The sequence below is a fragment of the Psammomys obesus genome, unplaced genomic scaffold (genome assembly GCF_907164565.1).
Source record: "Psammomys obesus unplaced genomic scaffold, mPsaObe1.curated_primary_1811, whole genome shotgun sequence".
Classification (NCBI taxonomy): Eukaryota; Metazoa; Chordata; class Mammalia; order Rodentia; family Muridae; genus Psammomys; species Psammomys obesus.
This window is the reverse complement of record NW_026596046.1, coordinates 10,743,319-10,766,552: the sequence shown is the minus strand read 5'-3', so window position 1 is coordinate 10,766,552 and position 23,234 is coordinate 10,743,319. Positions and strand designations below refer to the sequence as shown.

At 40.8% G+C, this 23,234-nt stretch overlaps 1 protein-coding gene across 1 annotated transcript in view; it reads left to right on the top strand.

Annotated features, from left to right (window-relative positions):
- Mctp2 (multiple C2 and transmembrane domain containing 2) overlaps positions 1-23,234 on the top strand; it is a 181,008-nt gene that overhangs the window by 55,356 nt on the left and 102,418 nt on the right. The window contains exons 10-13 of the mRNA XM_055623671.1: positions 3,086-3,272; positions 5,794-5,887; positions 17,577-17,679; positions 19,270-19,372. Of these exons, the coding sequence (XP_055479646.1) occupies positions 3,086-3,272; positions 5,794-5,887; positions 17,577-17,679; positions 19,270-19,372 (487 nt within the window). The remainder of the gene's footprint in view (positions 1-3,085; positions 3,273-5,793; positions 5,888-17,576; positions 17,680-19,269; positions 19,373-23,234) is intronic.

Genomic DNA, 23,234 nt, shown 5'->3' with positions numbered 1-23,234 from the left:
ACTTAGGAAGCCAGCCCAAATACAAGCAGGTATCTCCTTTGTTCTGTAGAAACTTGACTGGTGGGAAAAGGCTGATAAGCGCTATGTATGAATACAGAAGATTCTCCCTAGGTGTGAATACATTAGTTACTATTCTGCCTTTATTTGCACAAGGTACATCTTTAAATTGTACGGTCTCCCTGTCGACCTGATTTGCTAAAATCTGATGCTGGAATGTGTGCTTTCTGGATCCCCATTTGTCCTATGGGTTTTAATATCTTGATTGTTCAGAGAGGGTCACTAACCTTACACAAAGAATAAAACATGATACCCTGGTGACGGCAGTGCTTCCTTAACTAGATTTCTTAAAAACGAGTTCTGAGTGGTTGAGTTTTGTATAGTTTCTTACAGTAGAGTAATTTTATAATAGTGTTTCTTTATCTCTTTTTTTATTTGCAAACAAATCATTGGTATTTTGGCCAAGCTTCATAGGCTATAATGAGATTAAAAATTATTTTAAATTTCTTAGGTTAATGCTTCTGATGTCTTTATTAATCTGTTTGTGGTGCCCTCAAGCAATCTTGCAATTAAAAATACTTTTGTTGGCATAATTCATCAAAGCCAAAAATAGTAGCATTTCTGTACATTAAGACTGACAAATAGAAACCAGGAGTCAAAGACAGTTTTTGAGTAAATAAAGTTTTATTAGTAAACAATTTCATTTGTTTATATTGTTAGTTACATTGTAGCTTTTGTGTTATAAGGAGTTGAGTAGTTTCAGAAGAGAAGATGACCCATAGACCACAATGAATAACTTTTGCTTCATCACAAAAAGAGTGTTCTCCTTAGACAATAGCTTGGGTTCTGCCCATGACAGCTTGACAGGCTAAGCCTATGACTTGCCCATAACAGGAAGAGAGGTTGGTCTTGAATCCCCTTTATACCTGCTACAGGTTGGTCCGGCAGCTACCTGCAGCTGCACAGAGAACCTTAGGAAGCAGAAAAAGCTATTGCTGAACCTCAGTAGAAAAAGAACTAACGAAAATTATTTTGTATATTCTCTGAGACAAGTATATTGAAGTGATGGGGATGAAAAGCTTAAAATGATTAAAATGCAAGATATCAAGTTCTCAAGGAATTAACAAACTATTTAAATTTAAAAAAAGGGATCTTGGGTTTTCAATATTTTAATTAAAGACATCTAATTAATTTTTAAAATTGTACTACTTACATTTTGAAGAGTTCAGACTTACTTTGCTATAAAGAACAGAAGCATCACCTCACACAATGAGCTAGGAAGGCATCCTCTGCCCAGATCTTGAGCAGATTTTTAAATATTAGCAGATATATAGGAATTGATAACTGTGCATTACATATAGCAATGGCAGTTTTAAACCACATGGACAAACACACAAAAAGTTTTCATTTGTTTAATTTAGAAAAAGTGTGTTCCCCTTTCAAACTAAAGTGTCTTTAACAATGTAAAATATTACTTTTAGGTACACACACTCTCATAATATTAAGAATGTGGGAATTTGTGGGGTTTTTTAGAGATGGCATGTAACACTTGACATTTCTTTCTTTATTAATCACATTTGATTTGATTCCCCACTTAAAACAATTGCTTATGAAATAAAAATCTAAGTTAACCCTTCTTTCAAGGGTAGCAGTACATTTTTATTTCACAAAGGCTTCTTATTGCCACAGAAAATATTATCTTTATGAAAAACACAGAAAACTCAATATATCTGTATTACAATTTGTCTGTAATGGAAATGTTTGAGAATTTATTATATCTAAAATAGTCAATGCCACCTCCTGTAATTGGGGTCACTTTGCATGAATAGCAAGTAAAAACCTATGCATGTTTAGTTTTAGAGCCATTTGCTAATACATGAATTTTGATCCTATAATCAAAAACAAGAATAGACTGCTAACTTACTTTTTCCCATTTCATTTCTGAGGAAGACCACAATTGTGCCAACTTATTACATGGGGGGATTTTGTCTTTGTATCTGTGTAGCCTCAGATTCCCTTTGCTTTCCATGCTCTACTGGTACCTATTCCTAGTTTTCTGCTAAAACACAAAGTCCCTTGAAAAGTTAGTATAAAAAATCTGCTTTAGCTTGTCGGGAAAGGGAGTGTTTCATTCTTTCCAAAACTGTTGAATATTCATCATATTTATAATTGTACAGAGTCTCTGAGAATTGTATAAAATAGCTAAATCTCTGTGCTTTTATCACCTGCCCCCCATTCCCAACCCCAGTTCTTTTCTGGCTTCTTCGCCTGCCTGTACTCTTAAAGGTAGACTGTGGGGTCCAGGCAAAGCCAGCGCTTTTCAGTGTTGAAGCAAACAAAAGGCTCAGCACCTAAGAGCCCCTCCTCAGCCAGGGTTTGCTTCTGCATTTAAATGTTGCTTTAGGTTCTCAGCAGCTCTACAACATTGACTCTTATGAGGCAGAAAAACCTGCAATTTATAGCAGATGGGTGCTGCCCTTCCTGGCAGTGCTGCAGAGATGGGATCAATCAACAGCACTCCATGCTCCATTTGTCCACAAGAAACCCACCTGGGGAAGCCTGCCTATTAGGAAAACACCTCAACATGTTTCTGTAACTAAAAATTTGCCAGTTGGCATTAATCAATTGGGAATAGAATGGTTTCTGCATTCCCTCTTCCCCCACACGAGATTGTCTTGACTTTTCTCTTGCTGAATGCAAACTCTGATCCTTTAGTCAGGGCCAAGAAGACAGGGAAAACTCATTCTTTATGCTTGCTTACACGTAATGATACCCTTATCCCCAGTTCTTGATTGTACTGTCCTTTTGTGGGCCTTATTTGGCGAAGACATACCATCTTTTTGTCTTTAGCATACTCTGTTATTGCCTTTTCATTTTCTTTAATGAAAGTGAATCCTTAATTTAGAGCATATTAGGCTGAGAGAGTATCCTTAGCCAAGTGAGTTCTGGCAACCTTCCCCAATCAATAATCTGTGTCCAGACAGAGTGAAGTTTGGGGATGTGGAAATGTGTGTGGAATGGGCGCTACGGATGTTCACTATGGCCTTGAATTAATTCTTGCTTTCCCCAACTCCTGAAACGTTTCTAGGTGTAAAGTGGATATCTCAGCACTCCCACTGAAGCAAGGCAACTGCTTGGAACTACCTCTGGAGAGCTGCCTCGGGTCTCTTCTTATGTTGATCACCCTGACTCCTTGCACTGGAGTCTCCATCTCTGATCTCTGTCTATGTCCCTTTGAGGACCCCGGTGAAAGAAAGCAGATTTCCCAGCGATATGTAAGTGCATTTGTCACATTGCCTCTTTCCTCCCTGTTTCCTCCTACCAATGTGGACTTTTAAGTTGAAACCAAATCTATGCATTGAAGAAGAAGAAGAAGAAAAAAAAAAAAAAAGGTACCAACAGAGATCTTTGTTGCATGTTTAATTTTGTGTCTCATAAAACAAGACAACAGACCTAGGGGTTAATGTATTACCAAAACCATGAAAGGAGACTAGCATTAAAACAAAACAAAACAAACAAACAAGCAAACAAAAAAACAGCCTTGCTGTTTCAAAAAACTAAAAAGGTGTTTGGAAGTTGCTGTGGGACACTGGCATTTTCTAGGAAGACTAGGTTAGCCTCTGTGGATGCAAGTGGATATTTGAACAGAAAGAAGTTCATGAGATGAAATTGTCTAAGTAACTATAAAAGCTCAGCATGTTTTTGTTTTTTTTTTCTGTTTCTTTCTTGTTTTTTTTTTTTGTTGTTGTTTTTTGTTTTACAATTTATTCATCATATATCCCAACTGAAGCTCCCTCTCTCAACTCTTCTCAGTTTCATCCTCTCTCCGTATCCCTCCCATCCCCTTGTCCACTGAAAAGGGGAATTCTCCTCTGCCATCTGCCCATAGCTTATCAAGTCTTGTCAGGACTGCCTGGATCCTCTTCTTCTGTGGCCTGGGAAGGCAACATTGCCAGGGGCAAGTGATCAAAGACTAGGCAATTGAGCTCATGAGAGAGGAAGCCACTGCTCCCCTTACTTGGGTACCTACATGGAAACTGAGCTGCCAATTGGGTACATCTGAGCAGGAGGCCTAGATCCTCTCCATGCATAGTCCTTGGTTGGTGCATCAGTCTCTTTAGGACCCCCTGGGCTCAGGATTTTTAGCTTTGTCTCCTTGTAGGCTTTCTGTCTCTTCTGGGTCCTTCTATTCCTCCCTTCTTCCATAAGACTCCCTGCACTCTGCCCAAAGTTTGGCTGTGAGTCTCAGCATCTGCTTCCATCCTCTGTTGGGTGGAGTCTTTTAGAGGACCCTCTATTGTAGGCTCCCATCCTGTTCCCTCTCCTCTACCGCTTCTGGTGATTATCCTGTTTGCTATTCTGAATGAGATTTAAGCATCCTCCCTAGGATGCTCCTTGTTGTTTAGCTTCTTTAGGTCTATAGATTTTAGTATGGCTATCCAATATTATACGGCTAATATCTGCTTATAAGTGAGTGTAACCGTGTCTGTCTTTCTGTTTCTGGGTTACCCCACTTAGGATGATCTTTTCTAGTTCCCTCCATTTGCTTACAGATGTTATGATTTCTTTGTTTTAATACCTGAGTAGTAGTCCACTGTGTGACTGTCTTTATGTATAGCTTAGGCTGGCCTAGAACTTACTGTGTAGCCCAGGCTTGTGTCATATTTTAATCCACGTGTTTCAATATCACCAGTGGGATTACAGGTAGACATGCCCATCGCACTGGCAGAGCAGCGATCTGTAGAAAGCATTTCTACCTTTACATTATAGAAATATTCATTTCAAAAGCTTCCATATAGCTCAAAAACTAGCTGGTTGGTTAAATATGGTTGGAAAAATATGCAAAAACAACCTTTCTTAGAGCTGACAAATGTGAGATTAGGCTAAATTTATTTGGTATTAAGCTTTTGCCGTTTACCAGCCCATGCCCAGGTAGCAAGGATTTTACTGTTGTCTTCTGACTGTCTAGGTCCCGCTTATCCCAGCCTCTTAGCTATTTTAAAAGGATGGCAACAATTTGGGGCATTTTTTAGGCGTTAGACGATGTACCTGCTTATCCCTGATGCATGGGTTTTTAAGCATGCAGTGTACTTAGAGACATCCAAATACTGCTGTGTCTGCTTCAGAATCACAAGTAACTGTAGTAAATGTGCTCAATCCATGGATCGTGCTAATTAAAGACTAAAGAGAATGTGACTGCAGGGTGGTGCCAGAAGCCCATTTCTTTTCTTTTCTTTTTTCTTCTTCTTTTTTTTTTTTTTTTTTTTTCATTTAACAAATGGAACAGGTTGACTCTTACATGAGAAGATTCATTCTCTATCCATGATTTCTTTTCCTTGGGAGCAAGTATTTATGATGGGATGAAGGTTAGTTCTATGGTATCCATAAAGTTTATAAGAATAACAAGGCTGGCTTGATATTGCCTTTAAAGCTGATTTAAAAGTTACGTTAATGAGAAAAGGCAGGGGAGAATGAATGTAATTCCACCCACACATTTTCCCAGTGGGTTATCTATGTTAGCACCAGGGGGCGATGTTAAAAGCAGATTGTGAGGGCTTCTAATTTGTTTATTTTGAGGCTGTAGTTAATTAATTCTCAGTCAATTTTCTTCTAATCTGGCTGTGATACATGCCTAACAGCTCTGGTGCTTGACATAAGACAGCTTTGCAACTCTTCTAAGAATTTTATGAGTAAGAGGGAGGTAAATCTGTAACAGGCTTCCGGGGGAACCGCAAACTTCAAGACAAGGGCACAAGGAAGCCATTCTTACTTGTGTTTACCCCTTTGTCTCCACAGGCCTTACAGAACTCACTGCAGGATGTGAAGGACATTGGTATTCTACAGGTGAAGGTTCTAAAAGCAGCAGACCTCTTGGCCGCTGATTTCTCAGGTAAAGAACGCAGGCCCTTCCATTCACTTCTGTTATCCTTATTTGTCTTGCTTAAGAGTGAGCTTCAGGCAGAACGAGACACCTAGTAAGTAGAAGTAACTGTCATGTTCCTCTGGATAAATAGGAAGGAAAGCACACACAGGAGCAATTGTTTTCTCACAATATATACTTTCCACAAAATAATTCTTTTTTTTTTTTCAAATAATTTTACTCAGATGCATTCTTGTAGTAGTTCATTTGGGATTCAGAATACTAATGGATTGATAGCTTCCCAGATTCAGCCTTTGTACTTTTAAACTCCCACTTGGGCTTTCCTGCTTTCCTGCAGTCCCTCCAATGGCTCCTGCTGCCGCTGCCCCTTCCCCTCTTCACATGCTTGCTTGCTGCTGAGTGCTGCAGTTCAAGTTTCAACAGCCAATGCTGGTTCCTTGTTGGTTTGAGCATCTCTGTCTTGATGACCAGAATCAAGGCCCTGGGACAGCTTTCCATTCTCTGTTGCCCCTTAGGACCACTCTCCTGGTTGCTTTGTGAACTTGGGCTTTCAGAGGGGGGTACGAGTAGACCTTCTCTGTGCTGCAGCAGGGCTCGGTAGCAAGTGCAGTCTTCCAGATGTGGAGAAGTCAGATCGGCCACTTCCCACTCATTGCCACAACCTGGATTTACAGGCAATGCGAGCTTCCTGATGTGGGTGCTGGGAATAGAGCTTGGGCCCTCTCAGGGAGCGCAAAGTGCTCAACTTCTGAGCCATCCCTCTAGCTCTCCATTACGATTTAATAAGCTGAAAACTCATGAAACCAAATTTTAAGATGCTTAAACTTGACAAGAGTTTTGATTTTTAAGCACATTCTGGGTCAACAGTTATGGAAAATAGGAACTTAGATTTCAGAGGTTTGCATGCACAGTAATAGGGACCACCTTCAGCATACCTTCTAACTTCTGTTTCCTCCAGAATTCCGAATCAGGGGAAACAAACTCAAAGGACCTGGTCTCCTGGTTGCATAGCATTACTGCTAAGTAAGAAGTCGTGACTAAACTAGACAGATGGGCAGATAGACGAAAGTGAAAAGAAAGAAAGGTTCCTTTTTACCATGTCTAAAATGACAATCATACTTTAGACAATATTACTGGAATACAGACTAAATATGCTTTGTTTTTAAATATGTCATTATTTCTCTGAGAATATCATATGTATTTTGATGATGTTCATTATCCCACCTCTGCCCACAGCTTCCTTCTTGACCCTTACTTCCCTACCTACCCAACTTTGAGTCATCTCTTTCCTCTCATCGTGTAGAGTCTGGGGATCAAACTTGGATCATCAGGTTGGAGAATCAAGTTTTGTATTTTTTGGTTTTTTTTTTCCCACCCACTGAGCCATCTTTTGAGCCCAATTCATCCATTCTTTTACAAACTACTATAATGGAGAGGGATTAATGTTATTCACTAGAAATAAATTTAAATTTCCGTGGATCTTGTTTCTTATTTTATTCTATTGCTTTTTATAGAGTCACTGAAATTTCTTTGTATATAAGTGAAGGCAGCTGGGGGTGGAGTTCAGGTCCTAAAGTGCTGGCCTAATTTGCATAAAGCTCTGGACTCAGTCTCCAGCTGCATCAATCAGCTGTGGTGGTGCAAGCCTGTAATCCCAGGACTGGGCCTGTGCTGGCAGCAGGAGGAGAAGCTTCATGCTGTCCTTCACTAGACAGACAGTTCAAGGGCAGAAGGGATTACAAGAGACCTTGTATCAGAGAGCAAAGACTTAAATACATATGAATCTGGAAGCCACGCATGATGGAACACACTAAAAATGTCCGTCCTTAGGAGAGTGAATAGAAAGAGGATAACAACTTTGAAGAGGGAGACTGTGTGTTAAAAGCAGTGAGGCAGTCTGTCTTAGAACCCATCTCTTAAGAATTGCTGAAAGCTGTTTGTAATGCCTTGTGGTTCATACTTAACATTAAGCAGTTATTCTAACAAGGTGCCTGTCGCCAGTGTTTATAAGCTTGTTTCACAAATTGTTTGAGCCTAGGGTAACCCAGGGCTTTAAACCAATGAGTGATGCAGTCTGATGTCATTACTTCTGTAGTAACCAGGGCACAGCCTTGATTCAGGAAACAAAATGATGGACTCAAGGTGAACAGGGCAGGCTGTAATGCTTGGTAAGACAGACATAGTTTACTCATCTTAAAACTCGGCTTTTTAGAGAAAAAAAAATATACTCACAGGCTAATGCAGAGAGAGAGAGAGAGCCCCCCCCCTTTCCTGAACAAAGCTGAAATAATGGCAAGAGGACCCAGTTCCCTAGCCATAGTGGAACCTCTAACAAAGACTGGGGCTGTACGTTCTCATCTGTCCAGGGGGGGAGGGGCATATAAATGCATGGGTAGAGTTAAAGAATAATGCAAGCTGTCTCATAGACCAGTTAAAGATACTAAGATATGCAGTGTGTTAATAGAAAGGCATGTGGGAACTGAAGAATTTTCCAGCCAGAATTGTCCATTAAAAACACTCCTCTTACATTTGAGAGAGACCAGTGATGAAGAGCAGGGATCTGTCTTGCACGCTCAACCCACGTTTGTGTAACTGTTTGTGAGAGTCTCCGTGTGATTATGGATTGGTATAACTGGAGCAGTCAATTGCACACATCAGTGTCATGGATACCCTTTGCATATTTGCACACGCAGAGATCCAGCACCCATTCCTTTCCTTTCTCATACACATCTACCTTCGTGTTACTTTAAGCATTCTTTTCCTTAGCTTAATTATTTTCCTTTAAAAAATCCTCTAGACGCCTCTAATCCCAGCATTGGGGAGGCAGAGGCAGGTAGATCATTGTGAGTTCGAGGCCAGCCTGGTCTACAAAGCGAGTCCGAGACAGCCAGGGCTACACAGAGAAACCCTATCTCAAAAATCTCCCCATGCCTTATTCCTAGTACCCCAACCCTGTGAATGCCAGTGGGTCGGCCTGTACATTTTTCTAAAATGGAAGAGGTAGAAACTCAGGAGAGATTTCTTTGCAGGAGCGATGATTCTATTCTCAGATGAATGCAGGGCAGTACTGCATAGTTGAATGGAGCAGAGCGGATGGCCCTGCGCTGTACCTGCCCTTCAGCAGTCTCACAAAGAATTTTACTTCATTCCTGAGCGTTTTGAACACATTTTGTCATAAAACCAGCATGGGCCACAAGAGGTTCCCAAATATATCTGCCAAATTAAATAATCTGCAAGGGTGTCTGTCAGAGGAATGTCAAGGACAACATGCCTTTGAGGATGAAATGCAAGTTGTTGCGAGATAACCTTATTTGGTGATTACACAGGTTAGGACCAGTCATGACCCGATGCAGACCTAGGATACAAAAGCGTATGTAATTCCGTGCCATTTCTGCATTCCAGGGATCATGCTTAGCCTTCACTGCAGGTTTTTGAAGTTTTCCTCAGCCTGACAACATCAGCATGTTAGAGTGACTTTGAAGACTTAACTACCCAATGTCTCCACTAGGTGGATAGGCCCCTAGGAACTTAGGGTCTGCAGGGCACAGCTGCCTGTTCTTTTTGTGCCCACTTCCTCCTCCTCGACTGCAGAATTGCAGATGTAGGGGGATGGTGTGTGGCATCTGTGAAAGAAAGAACGAACCTTGGCGAGTCCGGGAGGGGCCCTCCATTTGGTGGCTCCTTGGCTGTGCCATTAGGAGGAGCTCTCGGTACATCCAACATGCAAGGATGCCCTCTCATCACTTTGTTAGCACCCCCTGTTCATTAGGCAGAACAAGCCCTCTTCCCACGTGCCTAACCCTGTGCCTGCATGTGATTTTCCCCTTGATTTCTATGGTTACTGCTGCTCATTTAAAAACCCCTTCTTATTACGGGAAGGGATATAGACGAGAGCAATGCCAGGTGCTGTTTGTGGTCCCACTTAACTGGCCTTGCGGTGAGTTTTGTGGAAGAAAAAAAAAGTGCTTTTACATATAATAAAAAATGTGATGAGCCCACAAATGTGTTTTATATAGATAAAATTATTATCCATATTATCAAAATGTGAAATGCAGGTGTCAGGTAGCTTAGCCCAAGAACTTCCTGGATGTGGAATGTCAGGAAGATTTTTCCAAAAATCTTCACATTCTCTTGAGTATGTTTAAGGTTACATTAAAATCTAAATGAACATGCCTAGTGTATATTTTATATTCAGTAAATGATTTTTCACATTCTTTACCACATTTATTTTATTAGCGTGTAGCTGACTTATGAAAAATGTCAAACTCTGTCTTCTTAACCTATTGTTCATAACCTTCCTTAATTTTAGATAATCCTGGAATTATTAAGCATTCAAATCACTCTTAGCTTTTTAATTACTTTTAGAAATCTATAGTTATCACTATAGAATGCTTTTTGTTGTTATTTTTGTTTTATTATTTGCTAAAAATGAAAAAACAAACAAACAAACAAACAAAAAACGTTCCACAGTCAGGAAGTTCTTAGGCTAAGCTGCCTGACACCTGCATTTCACATTTTCATAATCTGGATAATAATTTTATCTATATAGAACACATTTGTGGGGTCATCAAATTTTTATTATATGTGAAAACACTTTTTTGCACAAAACTGTTGACTAAACACCACATTGAAACCTCACAGTACAGCGTAGAACTCTTCCCGTCATATGTTTATAATACTGACTTTCGAAGCATTTTTGTAAATCATAACGGTGCAGTTTTTATTTTTGTTGTGTTTACTTGTGTGTTATTTTTTTAAATCCACTTGTATGAGAAGAACAGGCCTGTAGTTATTGTTCACTGGGAATTTTAACCCACATGTCCATTTTATGGTTTATTTTCATTGTCCGTCTCTGGGAGCTGTATCCATAGCAATACTTTTCCTCTTAAGGGTGCCCTATTTTCAGGGGGACGACTATAATTGGAATTTCTAGAAGCTTCGTGATAGTGATTGAATGCTTTTAATTTTCATGAGATCCTCCTGGACAGCTGAGCCCAAATCGAGGACTTTTGAAACACACATTAAAAACTATATAAATCTGCTTTTGGCAGCCTGTCTTTTTTAACTGTCTGCCAAAGAATGTGGACTCCGGTTGAAATAAAGTTTGGACGGATATAGAAGATTTGCCAATTGTAACTTAATGGTGCCACAAGTGCCAATGAATCCTGCTTGTGTGTGGCATCCAGTGAGTTAGAGTAAGTCACTTAGGTTTTGGAGGCAGGGTCCACAGCACATCCTAATTTAATTCAGTAGGTGCTTCTTCCGTGTGAGTCCCTGTGGTGTCCCTGTGATATAGTGGGGAAAGGAGCTGCTTCCCACCCTCAACACCAGCTGTTCATCTTTTTGTCATTGTGGTCAGTGCTGGGATTCACTGTAGAGTACCCGACAGTGTGTCCCACAGAAGGTGATGTGTAAAATGAGAAGTAGATCTGAGTAGGAGGTGGCAAGGCCAAAGCAAGGGCCAGGCATTTCTCAGCTCCCAGCCTGCAGAGATCTGTCAAAGCTGGAAGAGATCAAGTGAGACTAGAAGCTAGATCTTGTACAGAACTTTTCAGGGATGAGGCTAGTGTCTGAGGTAGGACTGGATCACTTGAAATCAGGCAAAGAAACCGGAAAATGAAGGAGAGAGGTGTGGCTTGACCTGATGTAAACTAAGTTAGAATTCTGGCAGCTCTGAGAGACAAGGCTTCTGCAGAGCGGTGAGACAGTGAACGCAGAGAAGCGTCAGGCGAGTTCAGAGGATGCTGGCATGCTTTGTAACCTGGGCAGTGTGGGAGTAAATTTAAAAGGAAAACAACTTCCTTTATAGTCAGTAGTTATTCTACGTGTGTATTGAAATGCTATGCTTCCAGAAACTTAGCTGAAGAACTTTTCAGAAAAGTTCCCCTTGGCCTTTTCTGTTCTCACAGTTCTGATGTGGCCCTGGCTTGGTCTAGATCATTGTCACAGCAAAGCAAAGAGGCCTTTGTCTGCATAGCTGAAGAAGTCACACTTTTTCCTACAGGAGTTTGTGCCCTACTTGGAAATGCAGGGTATATGTGAAAAGCCCAGGAAGGCTGGAGATCAATGTTTTCCTCTGAGGTGCTGGCAGTGGCGATTTCCAAATATGGGTATCATAAATATCTTTCCAATAAATGAGCAGATAGATTATATGGGAGGTGTTATGAAACCTAAACTAATTGCCATAGGAGTCTGGGCACCTCCCTGGAAATTGAAGGGGTCCCACGAACAGTTTGTGTTTGAATTTGACGGAGGATGAGGGACAGTTGCCAAGTCATTACAGGGACAGTTGTTTCCCATGCACAGTAGAAAGCACAAATGAACCCTGCTCCTCTGGGAGCCAGGCAGGAAGGATAGTCTGGTGAGTTGCGTGGTGGAACAAAGAAACTGCCACCTTGCTAGAGAGTTGATGAAGAAAAAGTAAATCAAGAAAAATTGCAGAGGGGCAATTGTTGGACACTAGGGATTTTCAGAATGGGCAGTTCAAATTTGTTTCAGTATTTGATGACAAGGCTTACAATGGTCACGAAGCGTGAAAACAGAGTTTCTAAAACTGTAGTCTTAAACGGCTGTGTCCCCTACCCATCCTTCTCAGCCCTCTGAGTGCTTTATACCTTACCTCTGCAAGTGTCCCTTCTCCCAGCTGGGCCCCTTGTTTTGAGCCACCCCTATGTGGAGGCCTGGGCTGCTAGATAAAATAAGCCCATGAAGATCACTAGTCCTGACATTTGAGCAGACCTTACATGTCCTGGTTGCCACTGTCTACCTGTTCACAGTTGTTCCTTCACATGTATAGACAGTTAATTCTGGCTAATTCCAGGACTCCTCCAGCACCAAGATCTAAAGATGCACAATCCCCTTGTATAAAATGTGTAAATTTCATAAAACTATGCAATGCAACTCTTTCATATGCATCAAATAGCTAACCTCTGTCTTTTTAATACCTGCTACAAGAGGAATGGTGTGTAAATGGTGACAAAGTTGTCTCTATTCAAACAGGTGACCCTATCATGGGCATAATTACATATCACATGATTAAGGCCTGTTAGACCCATCAGCCATCAGATAGAGTGGCCAACTGTATTTGTGTGAACTCAAACACCTTCCTGGTGAATTTGTCCACAACTCCTCAGGAAGGATCCATTTGTTTGTTCTACAAAATCCCTTTCTCTGGGGAGAGCCCTTGCAGATAGAGGCTCTGTTAAACTTTGTGTATCCGTGTCTTGGCCAGTGCTAAGAATAGAGTAGGTAGATGGTCGGGAAACGGTATTCAAATGATTGAGATTACTTCCAAAATACCAATATCTGACATCGGTAACATCCAATTAAAGGTGAATTATCAAAGTGTAAAATTCTTACTTGCGGTGTAAAGTATTTGAAAATTCATTTATTTGAAACGAATTTTAAATTGGCACCTCCAAATAAGAGCTATTGAGTGATACCTCATCATGAACCCGAGCCACTAATGTCATGACTGTGCCACAGTGATGGGCACCTGCTTATACGAGAGGTAGTATAGAAGCTTGACAGCAAAAGAGGATGTAGTAAAATGCGCTCTGAATTTAAGGATGCCTGAATTTCAGGTGGCCTGCCATTATTCTCTCAATATCATTGGGGAATGTTTGGATGGTCCGTTTTTATGAACGAGCATTGTCCTCAATAACAATCTTGGACAACCCTCCGCTCTGAAGCCTTGTAGGAGAAAGAAACAAATCTACAAAGCATCCACCAATTAATCTATATGGCTTGGTGATGTCTTTGTTTCTGCTTCTCTCTGCCTGTTTATTCCGTAATATTAATAAATGCAGCGTTTTAATGAGCTTTGACTGAATTATCTTCAGAGAGTTGGTATGGTAGGCTCCTTGGAGACACATAACTGAAGTTCTCGAGTTCTGGAGAGGAGCAAGCTCCTCATTAGCTAGGACAGCTAGGCACAAGCCTGCTCAGGAGAGCCGGGCACAGCTCGAGCCCACCTGTGCCTCTGCAGGACTGCGGCGTCTCTGCCCTGCTGTGTACCAACCCCGGGGCTTTCATTAAAAGTGTCAGGTGCTTTCCCTAGAGCCAGTGCTGATGGCATGTCATGCTGCTGTCCCCAGAGAAACAGTGCTGACACCTACTAATGGTCTGACAAACGGTTAAGTAGCTGTTCCAGTTCTGGTTGGGGAGGGGCTGTGTGACTGCACCTGAGCATTGCATCCAGGGCTGGTGTCTCCTTCACAGTCCATGCTGAGGACAGAGCCTGCTCCTCTGCTCCAGCAGGGTCCTCTTGCACTTCTTCTGTAGAAGATTTGGCCAGGGGCCTGAGCATGAGTCAGTAAAACTGGATATTGGTGTATTTCTGCAACAGTGGCATTTTGCCTGTCCCTTCTGCATTCCAGGTGCCGGTATCACATCCTAAGAGAACAGGTCAAAGCCACTTTTATGCACAGAATTCTAAAAGCCAGAATTGATAGCAGAAGCAGCCACAGTCAGGATTTAGGGTCAAGAATGACTTCTCGGGGCCACAATCCTGGAGAAGCAGAGGCAAATCCAGGCTTTTCTTAGGGAGAAAGTTGTCTGTTGCATGTATGCTCTTGGTTGATAGCATACATAATTTTTTTTTTTTTTTAGCCTGGTTTTCCATCTTTTTTCAGAAATTCAGAGGACTGATATTATTTTATTACATTCATGTGGATGGGAAGGCAGGTCCTTCCCATCGTTCATAACTGAGGCCCTGAAACTTCCATTTGTGCCCATGGCTACATCAGTCAAAGGGCAACTGAAATTATGGAATTGGCTTTAAAAGGCTTCTTTAGGCTTGTTAAGTGTCTAGGCCGTGAGTCAGTGTGACGAGGGTCTTTTGTTTAATACTATCCCTGACCCATGTTTGTACATTTTATCTTATTTTTAAATGTTTTAATCTTACCGGTGTGCAGGCTCTCAAGTTAAACTCAAGTTAAACTCTCAGCACTCCTGGTTATTCATTGAGAGAACTAGATATACGCTCAGCAACTTGAGTTGGCTAGGAGGTCAGAAGGCCTGAGCATGCTCTGTGGTAGGCCCGGGCTACCAGTTAAGGGACATCTGTTTTTAAGGACCCTGTCATGCATCCCCTGCTAATGTCATATGGACACCATGTAGCCATTCTTTCCTTCCCGGACAGATTAAATCCTAGACCTTTCTGCCTAGACCAGGGGAAAGCAATGGGTTTTGACTTGGAGGCTGACTAGCAGATTTTGGACTTGAGGTGTCCTTGCTGTATACTAGGGTGGGAAAAGGGAAGGTGAGTTGCGAGGGAGGAGTGAGGTAATTGTGTGTGTATATATGTGCACACATGCGTGCCTGTGCCTGTGCCTGTGCCTATGGATAAGTACAGACACCCACATGCCAGGGTGGTGTGTGATTGTCGTCTGACAATGTTGAGTGTCAGTCATCACCTTCCGCTTTGGTTTTTCTGTTGTTGTTTTGTTTGCTTGCTTTTGTCTTTGTTTTGTTTTAGTTTTGGTTTTTTGAAACAGGGTTTCTCTGTGTAATAGCTCTGGATGTCCTGGACTTGCTTTGTAGATCAGGCTGGCCTCAAATTCACGAAGATCCGCCTGCCTCTGTCTCCCAAGTGCTGGGATTAAAGGCGTGCACAACCAAGCCTGGCTTCTACTTTGTTTTAGATTCTGCGTCTCTCTCTCTCTCTCTCTTTGTGTGTGTGCCACTGTACATCAGGCCCAGAACCTTCCTGGAATTCTCTTGCCTTTGAATCCCATTTTGCCCACATTTCTGTGGGTTGTGATGAATAGAATTCAGGTATCCATGCCTTCTAGCCCTATGGGATGAAAAGTTTAAGCTAAAATATAAGCTTTAACATTACTTGCTAAGTATTACTTTGTATGCTTCATAGCATCACAAACTTTAGCACATGTAGTCTCATACTGAATATGCAGGCCAACCTATTGATCCACTTAGAGCAGAGAGTTAGTTCAGTAGCCTTTTTGTATGCCCTCTCACAGCCTCATGGAAGTCAGTATTTTTATTGGTTTCCAGTTATAGAAGAACAATTCTCTATATGGACCTAAAGCAAGTTTAGGGAGGTTGTAGTATTAAGCTTTAAATAAGCTTTTAACTGGCTTATGATTGCAGGATGAATGGAGTGTTTTGGTATGCTTGTTCAATAGTGTCATAAATAAATCAGCATATGGTCCATGCCTCTCACTTCATACATCAGCACTTTGTTGGATGAGAAGATCTAAAATCCTTTCCTCTAGCTCTTTTAAGAGATCCAATACAGTATTATTAGCTGTAGTTAACCATACTATACAAGAGAGCACCAACATCCATCCCTCCTAGCCAACCACAACCTTGTACTTCTGCACAAGTCTCTCTCAATCCACCCCTTCCCTTTCTGTCTCTAGCACCTCGTAAGCACTCTTCCACTACGCTGCTGCTTTCTGATTTTATGAGATTTATTTTTTTACATGTACAGGTGTTTGCCTGCAAGTGGGTCTTCGCACCATCTGCTTGACTGGTGCTTGTGTAGGCGAGAAGATGGTATCAGATATCCCAGACTGGAAATGGTTGGAAACTGCCATATGGGTGCTGGGAATTGAACCAGAGCCCTTTGCAAGAGTAGCCAGTGATCTTAACTGATGAGCCAGCTCTCCAGCCCCAAATCTACTTCCTGATTCTATCTATGCTGTTTATGAATGAGACCTTGCAGTATTTATCTTTTTGTGAATTAAATAACATATTTTTGCCCTACAGGCTCATCTGTGTTATTACAAATGACATGATTTAATCCTCTTCACAGTTCAGTCCCTTTTATGACTGGATATGATTGTATTGTCTATATGTACCCCGTTTGCTTCTTATGCTTGTTAGCTGATGGACACTTATGCTGTCTGCATCTTTGGCTATTGTGAGGAATGCTGGCAATGGGCACAACACTACAGAGGCTGAAACCATTTCCTACATGAATGTAGGATTGCTGTCAGATAATATATCTGTGTAGCTGGTAAAGAACCCTTCTTTTCCAGAACAGCTTTACTGACTGATCACCCCACTAACATTACATAAGACTTGTTTCCCTTCAGATCTTTCTCGTCTGGTGTTTGTTACCTTTGTCTTTGTTTCTTTTCCTTGAAATGGTGGTAATCAAACACAGGGCCTTGTATGTTCCAGATGTTTTCCCACTGAATACATCTCCAGCCCTATCGCCTGTTTGATAATAGGCATTCTGACTGGGGTAAGATGAAATATCACTGTGGTTTGATTAGCCTTTTCCTGAAGGTGAGTAATGTTGAGTATGTCTTCACACGTTTGGTGCTTCATCTACCTTTTAAGGTCTGTCACCTGTATTTGCTTGAGCTGTTTTATTTTATTTTGTTATTGTGTTCAGCTTAAAGACAAACAAGGAAGTGGGAACTCTTCTACATAAAGATCTGGTGCCTCCTCCTGCGAGAGTTGTGGCCATTGGCTTTCAGAGTGACAATTCAGGTTGCTCATCAGTGTGGATCCCTTGATAAATTAAAGACTGGACACCTCTGGGCTTTCCTAACTTCCTGAATTCTCAAATGTGGATCCATAAAGCCTGCTGGGAAAGCAGTCTTTCTTCATCAGCTTTCTCTCCCTTTTTACGGTTTCATTGTGAAAGCACCCAGCTTTTGCTCAATTTGCTGTGTCCCTTTTGAGATTCGTTTGTCTTTGATGGTCGTCTGTGTTCTCTTTCCAGGGAAGAGTGATCCTTTCTGCCTGTTGGAGCTGGGCAATGACCGACTTCAGACACACACCATTTACAAAAACCTCAATCCTGAGTGGAACAAAGTTTTTACATTGTAAGTGTGTCATGCCCTGGCATCCAAGGAGCAGCTTTAACTTAGAGAGCAATTATCTCTGATGTATATGGGGCAGGCTGGGGGCTCTGGAGGGGAACTTTCCACCCGGTTTTATGTGCAAAGAGTGAATTTTATTGTTTTTTTCTTCCAAAAACCTTTTATCCTTTCATTTTATAGTATGGCTTAATAATAGAAGAGAGCATTTGGAACTGTAAGGGACTGTTAGGAGACATTTATAAAGTAGATCTTTTAGTGACTAAATTAATCTGTGGATAGATGGAAGCTACTAGATGTCCAGACCAATCTATTTCTGGGTTAAGAAAAGTTACAAATGGAGTCCTATCTTAAATTCTAGGCACTTACACGTTATGATACTATCTTAAATGCATGGAGGTTTGTATTCTGTCAGTATCTTGGAAAATACAGATTATTTGCAAATCCTTAAAGACTCTCAAAGGCTCCTTATATTCCCTTCTATCAGAGTAGTTGGTTCCTTTGGACTGCCCTATGCGACACATCAAACTTGGGCATTTAGGAAGCTGGGTATATCGAGTTTCCTACTTTGCCTTAGATTTCAAGGTGTGTGACTGTTAAGAGGAGGCGTCTATCAGACTTTGATGAGTGGATGATGCCCCCTTCTTCCCAAACTGACCGATTGTACTCCTGAATGAAAAGAGTCAAAATTGCTTCTGGTGTAATTGATGTTAGACTTGCTATGGACTTCAACCATAGGACTTCTCTCAAAAGTCTCAGGGAAGAGGATCAGCTGGAGACATGTCAGCTTTTGACAATAGCCATGGCTCTATTTTTGTTGTTGTTCTTCGTGGCTAGCTTCTGTTCAATTTAAAGAAAATGTGTTTCTAAAATTGTGCATGAAGTTTTCCATATTTAATGTTTCATTAGGAGAGGCTTTCTGTGTACTTCAGCAAATAATGAATTTTACCACACTTTCTTATTAAAAATGTTTTTTTCTTCAATATTTACTTGCTGACTGTTCTTGTATATGTGTATGCCTGTATGGGCTTATGGGACCTACATGTGCATTCAGAAGGCCACAGAAAAGGCTACAAAAGCACTTGTGATCTCCTGGAATTGGAGTTACAAGCAACTGAGAGATAGCTTGTGGGTGCTGGGAACTGAACCTGGCTCTCTACAAGAGCAGTAAGGCTTTTAACCACTGAACCATCTCTCCAGCGTATCAATTTTTTTTTTCTTTCTTAATTTCAAAGGTGATTTTTTTTCTTTTTCCACTTTAGAGCAACTTTGCAACCCCTTTCCTTTCTCCTGATTTCTCTCTCTCTCTTTTCTTTTATCCTTCTTCTTAAACAGTATCACTCCTGAGTGCACACACATGTGGAAAATGACACAGTGAGAAAGTTGCCTTCTTTCATCATGTGCACGTCTGAACCCTCCATGATGGAAGGTTTGGGAATACAGTCAGTATGATTTAATTTTTGGAGTTTAATTAAATGGTAGTTTTATACTCTGAGGACACACAGACTTAATTAGTGCAAGTGTTTTCAGATCTTCATGGAGCGGACGTCACTCGCATGTTTTTTTGTGTATAATACCTGATATCGCCTCTTTCAGCCCTATTAAAGACATCCATGATGTTTTGGAAGTGACGGTGTTTGACGAGGATGGAGATAAGGCCCCAGACTTCCTTGGAAAAGTTGCCATCCCCCTGCTGTCTGTAAGTCTTCTTCATTAATCCACAAATGGTCAGTCAAGAGTTTCTATATTCTAGAGTCACTTTATCTTTGTCAGTCTTAGAGCTGCTATGGAAAGTACTATTTATTCTTTATATTTTAGATTTAAAGAGACATACACAGCCTTTTCTGTGTCAATCTAATATTTATTTAACCAACCAGACATTCTGTCAAATCTTTCAATTTATTCTCACATGTCATTTCATCTCAGGATGGCACTTTCTGTCTGATTTCAAGGTCAAATTTTGATTGTGGTCAAATTTTCCACAGAGGAAATGAGGAATATACATGGAGTTTTTTTTTTTTTTTCTAAACTTACTCCCTGCCCACATTGTTAAAGACTATTTGTTGTTTACTGTATATCTGTTCTCAGTTCTCCTAAAGACCATTTTCCCCAAAGTTCTGTCTGCTATGTTTGCTTTCAAACTTAAAATATTTTGTGGAAGAAAATAAAGATCTCCTTTGAAAAATCAGGAGTGTTTCAATAATCTAGTTACCATCAGCAAAGAAGAAAACCAAAAAAGAACAAAATACTTACAAAATACAGTAGGGAAAGCATGCCAGAATGCCTTTATGAGAGTGAAGGTGAAAAGGTGGCCAGTGCTTTTAGTTATTATATACTTTTCCCTTTTGAGTAGACATTAATATGTGTCAAATGAACTGGTTCCAGGCAAGCCTTACAGTTTTGCATGCAGCCATTCATATAACTGGTCATGCAGTCATTATGGCTTCACCAGAATAGGAGAGTTCATTTCTTCTTCACACTTATTTTTCCCCCAAAGCTATTTGTTCATTTTTGTGAGTTGTGCACTCTCTGACCTAACCGCAAGCTTCATCTTGCTCACACAATGTTTACAGGGAGGGGAACACTGTACCTCTTAATATCTTTTCGTCTGCTTTTGATCGGTTGGTTAATTTCTCCCCAAGTTCTCATATCCCTGATGCTCCTCCAAGAAAATGCATGCAGCAGCTGCTGGCTGCAGCAGCCAGCCCTTGCCAAATGCTCTGAGCCCTCCATGGCAGGCGGCAGTGCTCATGGAGAGGAGATGGCAATTTGGGAATTCCCTCCTTTTTATTACAACTTTGTCAGATATTCCTGGAAGAATACATGAAGCAGGAATATGGGGCATACTTTAAAGGAAGTCTAAAGAGAGGTGATACAAAGCCAAACAACCCTTTATAGTTCAGTGTGTATGTATGTGCACACACTCTTTCTCCTCTCTCTCCCCATCTCTTCTTCTCCCCCCTTATCCTTTTAATGGATAAATCTGCAATATATTTATATTATATATATATATATGTGTATATATTATATAATATACAATCTGCAATTTATTCCTTGATGTGTGAATACACTTGGACAGTTTGGAAAACTTTGATCTTTTTTTCTTTGTTTTCTTTCTTTCTTTTGTACATTTGTTTTGTTTTATTTTTTATTTTTTATAATGCCAGGCAGTGGCTTTGCCTATTTACTTCATTCTGTCAATCCCTCCATGTCTTTTGTCCATCCTTCCATTTCTCCTCAGCAGATCTAAGACAAGGCATCCAGCTATATCAGTTTGACCCAGTCCTATGGCTGTTGACATTTGGAGCAGGACACTTGTATATAAGATGGGGCTTTCCTGTGCATTTTGGGGTACCCAGAAAATTCCTGGCTTTTTTGGATGATAATAGCATTCTCTGATGTTTTGAAAAACTAAATATGTTCCTAAAGATTGACAAGTACACTGAATGGTGGTGGACTACTTCATGGAGACAAAAACTGAACTAAACTAATGACTCCATTTTCAAAATACTCCTCCCCAACTAGAAAATTAATGAAATACACTCGTTATTTAATTCTACTTTAAACACAAGCCAAATTCCACAGTGAAATTTTGCATGATGAGAACAAGCTTCTCCACTGTCTATTGCTCATTTATTTATTTGACAAAGGTTGATGATGTTTCACTGTGTGGCTGGGAATTTTAGCTAACAGTGTTCTAACGCTGACCCCAGGAAACTTCCTCTTCCCCTGTAGCTTATATCATGCTTTATATGAGACAAGGATAAAAAAACAAAACTAAAATAAAATTAATAACACAAATTTTACATCATAGAAACCCACCATTAGCACAGCAAGAATAAAGGGAATTGGAGCTCAGTTATCCAGGGATACATGGTGAGGGATGTGCAGGACACAGACCATTTAAGCAAGGACTGGAGGAGGTGACTGAGCAATCAATCTGAGCATTGGGGAACTCTCCAGGCAGGAATTAATTTGTGTTCAAAGGCCCAGAGGAAGGACTTGGCCCGTCAGCATCCCTTGCTGGCTGGGAGACCAGGGTAGAACAAACAGAGAGCACAGTGCTCTATAGGACAGGAATGGACTCAGGCACAGGATGGAACCAAGGCAAGCCTTGCAGGACCCTGAAAGGCAAGAGCCAAATGCCTGTGAAGGGTTTGAACTTTAACTCAGTAAGGAATGGGGAAACCACAGGATTGCATTGTGTATTAGTTAGGGTTTCTACTGCTTTGATAAAACACCATAACCAAAAGCAACTTGATGGGAGGTGATATTTCAGTTTAAGGTTTTGCATTTCAGTTGGCTGCTAAGGAAAATGGGAGCAGAAACTCAAGACAGGAACCTAAAGGCAAGAATTGGAGCAGAAGCCACTGAAAGAGTGCTGCTCTCTGGCTTGCTTCTCATGGCTCACTTAGCCTGTTCTCTTAGAGCTCCCATTACCACCAGCCCTGGGATGACATTGCCACAGTGAGCTGGCCCCTCCCACATCAGTCATCAATCAGGAATCTGGATGGGCATTTTGTCAATTGAGGTTCCTCTTCTCGAATGACTCAAGTTTGTATTTTATTGACATAAAACTTTCTGGACACAGTATTTGTTTTAAATACAAATAGCATGGGATCCAACCAGAAGAAAGCCCCAGTTGAGCAGGCTCTGCCTTGCATAGCAACCTGGCCAAGGCTGTAATCCTCTTAGTTGCCGTGGGGACCCTGGCGTGGCACTGAGTGACAGGCTCTGCTGCTGTTCTTCCATGCAACTGATTTAACTGAGATTACCTTCTAATTCCTTGACTGATAGATCGGGAAAATGACCAAATCCTAGAGTAGATCAGTGTCTCCATGACATCAGGTAGCCCACCTGCAAACAAATTGACATTTTCAATTTTATTTATTTTCTAATAGAATGTAGATTATAAATGTGATTTTTAAATGTCATTCCTCTCATTATAACTGAAAATTATAGTCCAATAATTATCTAATTTATTGTTCTATTATCAAATAATACTGAACTGTACTTGGGAGTGTTTGTTTAAAGATGTATTTAGATCTATGACGTTTTTCTTAGTTTATATCTTTTAAGGGTTGCATACCTGACAAATTCAGTATGGTTAATATACTAAGTCATTAATTCTTTAACAACTTAGTTATACAGATTTTTGGCAGTATAAATTAGGAAACAAAGGCTCAGAAATTACCCTGTACTGTAGCTGGTTAGCAAGCAAGCTTTTAGTGTAGACAGTCGTCTCATGTTGGGGTCTGATCTCCTCAGAGGTTTTTCTTTTTTTTTTTTTGACAGCCAAAGTGAGCATCCATCAAGCATCATGCCATAAGCAAGGGCTAGAGCTGCGTTTGTATGACCATGATATGTATAGTCAGGGATGACAAGAGAAACATGGGAAGAGAAGTCTAGGTATTCTTGGGAGATGTCTGTGAAGCAGGCACAGAAACCTAAAAATTCCAAACACCATTGGAAAGTAACAGGATGCTGTGAGAGATGGAATGAAGTTTGAGAAGACATTAGGAAGCAGGGCTTTGAGCTGGCTCCTGGAGGAGTAATGTGTT